This window comes from Hipposideros armiger, unplaced genomic scaffold, assembly GCF_001890085.2.
Source record: "Hipposideros armiger isolate ML-2016 unplaced genomic scaffold, ASM189008v1 scaffold_175, whole genome shotgun sequence".
NCBI classification, from domain to species: domain Eukaryota; kingdom Metazoa; phylum Chordata; class Mammalia; order Chiroptera; family Hipposideridae; genus Hipposideros; species Hipposideros armiger.
The window spans coordinates 1,455,516-1,461,885 of record NW_017731525.1 but is presented as its reverse complement, the minus strand read 5'-3'; the positions used below and the strand labels follow the sequence as shown (position 1 = coordinate 1,461,885).

Below are 6,370 nucleotides of genomic sequence, written 5' to 3'. Positions count from 1 at the left end.
AGAACAAAACGACAGCAACTTGTCTGTTCCCCTTCCCCCAATTCCCCAGCACTGTTCCCATCCCAATTCCCCAATTAAAAAAAAAAAAAAAAGTGAGCCCAAGGGAGACTGCCCAAGCCTGCATCCCCTCCCCAGGGACTGCCCAGGCTCATCCTCTAGAGATAAATTAAGCTGTCCAAGCACCCTTAAAAAGGGGAGATAAGACCCTAACTGGAGTAATCTAGTTTTAATGCCTGAGCAAACTGCTGAAGCCACCCTCCCCCAACCCCTTGGGTTTTTCTGTATGCATTCTGGGTAAGAACATGTGCAGAAAGAAACTATTGGGTTGTTGGAAAAGTCATGATGTATTTTTTCTATGTTTTTCGTTGCAAAAATGCGTCATGACTTTTCCAACAACCCAATAGTTACATAACCAACGTATGTCAATCAAGTGATCTCAGTATGTACATTGAATGTCCTGAGTTTAGGCGTCATATCCTCTACTGTAAGGAAATTTACCTACCCTTTCCTAGATAAGAAAAAGCTAACCTGAGGTTAGTTGCAGTTGTCTGCAACAATGTGCTTGAGACTCTACCCCTGGCAGCTCTGCCGGTGTTTCTCTTCAATAAACTTTCTAACTTCTATTCTTTTTGAGTCTTGTGAATTCCTTCACATTCTGTGAATGACCAGGGGTATCCAAAGACAAAACAAAAATTTTTCCAGAAATACTGAATATGTCTTGAACTTACTCAGGAAAACCTGATTATCACATTGATTGATTAAAGAAATAGCTAGGAGCTGTCAAACTGTTGGCTTGTAGGACAATTGTAGCTCTAAGATACGAGGGTTTTACCAGCACAATGTTGATCATTGTGTATTGAAATTCCTCTGAAATATGCTACAGTCCCTACCACTTCCTACAGCATTCTACCTGTCCTGATTCTCAAATCTGTGTTACCTGCCTAGCCCTTGTGGGTATATGGGTTTGTGACGCCTGCACAGAGTGACACACAACAGGGTATTTCTTATACAGAAAGTGTTGAAGTTGCTGACCAGCACAATTGCTGACTTTTTCTGTAGCTTGCTCAGCAGGTGCCCAATGATAGCATAATATCCTGCCTTCCAGGTACTATAAGATCACCGTGGTGCTCATGTGTTTTGTGGTTCCCACGCTGGTACCCTGGTGCATCTGGGGAGAGAGCCTGTGGAATTCCTACTTCTTGGCCTCCATCCTCCGCTATACCATCTCACTCAACGTCACCTGGCTGGTCAACAGCGCTGCCCACATGTATGGAAACCGACCCTATGACAAGCACATCAGCCCTCGGCAGAACCCACTGGTCACTCTGGGTGCCATTGGTGAGTAGGGGTGTGAGAGCCAATGGAGAGAATGGCAGCTTGATTTTCTTGGCTTCTCATGGTTTTGTGGAATCTATAAAGAAAGGCAGTAGAATGGAGTGGAATGAACTTGGGATTTGGTGTTAGAATCCTGGCTCTTGGACAAGTCACTTAATTTCTGATTTACAATCTTCTTATCTGTGAAATGAGAATAGCAATGCCTGCTTCATAGAGATGTTGTGAGGATTAAGTAAGACACTAGTATATGTAAATTGCTTGGAGCAGTACCTGGCACATAGTAGGTGATCAATAATTAGTAGCTATTTATTTTTGTCATAGAAATTTAACTAAAGGAGAATAGCAATAGATTTTTCTCTCCAACTGCCCTGAACACTCAAGCCTTAGCTGTCTGATCATTTGGCTGATGATAAGAAAATAGGCCTTCAAACAAAGATGGGAAAAAATGAGATTGTAGCATCTCATGGTATCACAAAATGGCTAAGAGCAAAACCTCTGGAGTCCAGCAAGTTTGGTAGAGCCCTGGTTCCTTCACTTATGCTCTGGGCAAGTCATCTGGCTCCTCCACACCTGTGTCCTCATCTCTAAACTAAGGATAATAGTAGCATTTACCTCCTCCTGGGGTCGTTGGTGGGTTAGATGAGTTAATATATAGCATTTGCAGCAGTACTTAGCACAAAACAAGCCTTCAGTGATGTTGTTTTTATCACTAACCATATGTTCTTAGGCAAGTTACTTATCCCTTATGTGCATTTACATCCTCGTTTAAAAATGAGGATAATCATAGCTCAGAGGTGTGAGGATTACAGGAACTCATACTCATTAAAGCACTTAGCACTGTGGCTAACACACAGTAAGTGATTAATAAATATTAGTTATAGCTTTATAGAAGTAATTTGGGCTTCTTGGTAAGCTGAGCCTTGATCAAAGGGATCAAACCCAGGAAGAGAAGTTCCTACTGTTAAGTAGAAATGGTCTCTGCATCACTTAACAATGAGTTTCTACAACCGCTCTGTTAAGGTTTTCCATTTATTAAGACTCCAGAGATCTTTTGTCGACAAGAGCAACATAAGGTGGAAAAAACACCAACTTTAGCTATGGGATAATGGGATAAGCAGAGAGAAAAGTGCCTTGGAAAACAGGAAGAAGAGTTTCCTGAACCACCTATTGCTTTCTCCTGCTCTTACCCTTCATCTTCTTGAAGGACTCTAATGAGGGGAGCCACATCTAGTGTTGACTCTGAAAACAGACTGGAGTGGAGACAAGATGGACTGTTACCATCTTATATAGAGATAGTGGTCTAGGAAACCCAAGGAACACGGCCATGGCACAGTCCCTGAAGAACTGTGTATTGGTTTTAAGTCTACCCAGGTCAACCCTGGACCCCCAGTCAATTTTCTTCATAAAGGTCCTTGGAAGGCTCTTGTTACACCCAACTGTACATTAGATGATGATCTATAGAGATTGTATTAGTCAAGGTTCTCCAGAGAAACAGAAACTCTGTGTGTGTGTGCACGCGTGTGTGTATCTCAGAATATATACTTATATATTACACATATTACTCATAATAAATTTCCATATATATAGAAACAGTAGGATATCTATATAAATATTCTACTGTTTCTGTAGATAGAGAGAGAGTGTGTGTGCAAGAGAGGGAGAGATAGACTGATTGATTTATTATGAGAAATTGGCTCAATCTATTGTGGAGGCTGAGAAGTCCCATGATCTGCTGTGTGCAAGCTGGAGACTTAGGAAAGCCAGTGGTGTAATTAAGCCCAGCCTGAGAACCAAGGGAGCCAATGGTGTAAACCCTAGTCCAAGAGCAGGAGAAGATGACAGATATCCCAGTTCAATCAGTGAGTCAGCAAGAAAAATTCCTCCTTCCTCCACCCTTTGTTCTATTCAGGCCTTTAATGGATTGGAGGAAACCCACCCACATTAGGGAGCGATGTCTACTTTACTGAATCCACTGATTCAAACGCTAATCTCATCCAGCAACACCTTCACAGACATACCCAGAATAGTGTTTAATGGGCACCCCTTGGCCAGTCAGGTTGACACATAGAATCAACCATCACAGAGACAGAAAGTAGGGCCGGGAGTAGTAGGGGATGGTTGAGGGATGACAGCTAAGGGGTGTGGGCTTCCCTTTTAGATATTGAAAATATTATAATGCATTGTGGTGATGGATGCACAACTCTGAATATTCTAAAGGCCACTAAATTGTACACTAAATGGGTGAATTGTATGGTAAGTGAGTTATATTCCAATAAAACGGTTTTTCAAAATCAAATGAAAGAAGCCCTGAGATCTGTGCCTTCCCCCCCCCCCCCAAAAGCACCTTTAAAATAAAGCAAAGGAGGAAAAGCTATTCACTGGGAGGGATAGAATAATACATAGGCAAATTTTGGATATTTAAAGATCCAGTTCCTTAATTTCCTTACCTATCTGAACGATTCTCATTTATCTCTTCCAAGCTCTCCTATGAAGTCTTGCTCTAATTACTCCAGTCCACAGAGGCTATTTTCCTTTTATGAACATACATCAACATGATGACCTATTACCAGCCATTCAGCATTTAGCTTAGGAAGTCCAGCTCTGAAGTCATGGTAGCATATCTCCAATTCACACAAGAAAATTATATTACTTTATGCAGATATCTTTATTGGTATTTTCCGTTCACATTTAGTTTTTCTAGCCAACTAAATAAATGCTTCCTAAGGGCAGGAACCAAATCCTTGACTCTCCAAAGAGCCTGCCTGACACAAATTGGTCTTAAACAGGGTAGACCCTCAATAAATGAGTGATTAAAAAATCTGTGCAGAGAGGTGGTGAGTGGTTTATTTCAATGCTTATTTTGCCTTCCAGGTGAAGGCTTTCACAATTACCATCACACTTTTCCCTATGACTACTCTGCGAGTGAATTTGGCTTAAATTTCAACCCAACCACCTGGTTCATTGACATCATGTGCTGGCTGGGGCTGGCCACTGACCGCAAACGGGCAACCAAGCCAGTGGTCGAGGCCCGGAAAGCCAAGACTGGAGATGGCAGCACTTGATCCTGGAGCCTTCATCCAATATGTCCGCCATCGACACTTTGGTTCATGCCTTCTGTTACTATTGTTCTCTTGTCTGTTGGATTGTGGGAGGGTATAGAGGGTGGGAGGGAATGGAATCTATGTGGTTTGGGAATTTTTTGTTTGTCTCAAAGTCAAGATACAACTATCAATGAAAAAAAAATTTTAAGTCAATGTAATTCTGATTTAACATTAGAGCGTGGACATGTGATTAAATTGCTGTAGGTACAATAAGTCAAACATACATTGTCATGTGCTTGTACATAATGTTAACACTGACAGGATGAAGGGATTTAAATTCTTTCAGTGGGATTCAGGAGAGCATTTGTTTTCTTTTCCACCAACTAACCCAGAATTATTTTTAAACACACTACCTGAAGGAGCAGAGAGGCAGGGTAGAAGACAAAAGTGGGGGATGGGGTCTAAGGAGTAACTAAAGAATGTTTCTGTTTTGTAATTATTGTGTGTGTTTCTGTTGTTTTTTAAGTTAGAGAATTGAACATTTTTAAAAATAAGATACAGAAATGTCTTTTTTTTTTCCTTTGGCCCTGTTTACAACTTGTTAATGCCCCACTGTCTTTGCTTCAAAAGAGATCTGTTTACTGCCCAGATAGCTTTTTTAGTGTCATGAGCTGTATACCCAGCTGACCCTATAAATCAATGCCTGTTTAGATGTTTGATTTTGTTCTCTTTGCTATTGTCATTTTAAAGGTGTATAACTCAGATGTACCAGACATTAAATTAAGCTCAAATTAAGATCTCATTTCAATGTTTAGATACCTAGTTTATATTCTAATTGATCCTAGCCACTGATGCATGTACTTTGGCTGTTTCTGCTAAATAAGCATATTAATTTTCCACACCAGGCCATCAGATCTTAATAACCGACAATTGTCTAGAACTCAGTGTCTACTAATATTTCACCTGCATGCGGCCTTCATTGATTTCGCAGCAAAGTATAAAGTGATCATTATGTAGCTTCTGGATTAAAAAAATTTTTGTGTGTTAAGTTGCTTTGTAAAGAGCATGTTGAATTGATGGGACAATTTGTGTTAGATGTTAGAGCAAAAGAAAGGCTTACAGTGTTGGCATCGGAGCCCTTCAAAAATAGATCTTTTTAGGAAAGATGTAGAATTTAAAATTAAAATTTTAAATTTTTGAAAGAGAAGCGACACCAATAGAAAATTGTCATAATGACGTTCTTCATCCAGCAGGTGTTTAACAGTGTTATTTTGCCATTAATAATGTGTAAACTATGAGTGATTTACAATAAATGATTATGAATTGGTTGGTGTTCTTGATCAGATGTTAAGTGTTGTTTAAAGAATATCCTCTCAAGAGTGCCTGATGCTTCATGATGACCATATGATTCACATTTTTTAAATTTTATTTTACTTATTTATTTTTTTAGCTGAGCCATCCTGCCACCTGTTGGCAGCTCAGCTCGGGCTGGACTCGAACCGCTGTTGCTCAGAGCTCGCACTCTTGAGCGAGCTCTTAACCAACTGAGCCACTCAACCGGCCCCTGATTCGCATTTGATTTGGGTTCTGGACTAACAAGAGCCCCTAAGACCAGGCCTCTCGTATCCCATCTGCCATAGGCATAACCAGAGGGAAAATCAGCAAGCTGCATTTCAATGCAGAACCCCCAGTGATGTCATTCCCCATTTCCCACTCCCCAGCACTGTCACTTGTACTACTCCTAGCTGATAAGTGGGAAACCTCTATTCCTACATGTCACCCAAAAGAGCGTGAAGGCACGTTTTCTTCCCTGAGCCCCGTCAGCCCCAGTGGTGACCAGAGGTGGGGGAGATGTACTCAACTCTTACCCCAGTCCTGCCTCTGTCAGCTTTGCCCCTGTACTGCCTGAGCGTCTGCCTGTCTTTGGCGCAGAAGCGACTGTGCCCGTGCCATTAGCTATAGACTTCTTAACCTGCCTGCCGTTGAGTGGGATT

At 41.2% G+C, this 6,370-nt stretch overlaps 1 protein-coding gene across 1 annotated transcript in view; it reads left to right on the top strand.

Moving 5' to 3' along the window:
• Nucleotides 1-5,716, top strand: part of SCD5 (stearoyl-CoA desaturase 5) — a 152,614-nt gene extending 146,898 nt beyond the window's left edge. Inside the window, exons 4-5 of the mRNA XM_019652158.1 lie at nt 1,106-1,338; nt 4,207-5,716. Of these exons, the coding sequence (XP_019507703.1) occupies nt 1,106-1,338; nt 4,207-4,397 (424 nt within the window). The 3' untranslated portion in view covers nt 4,398-5,716. The remainder of the gene's footprint in view (nt 1-1,105; nt 1,339-4,206) is intronic.
• Nucleotides 5,717-6,370: the final 654 nt, after the last annotated feature.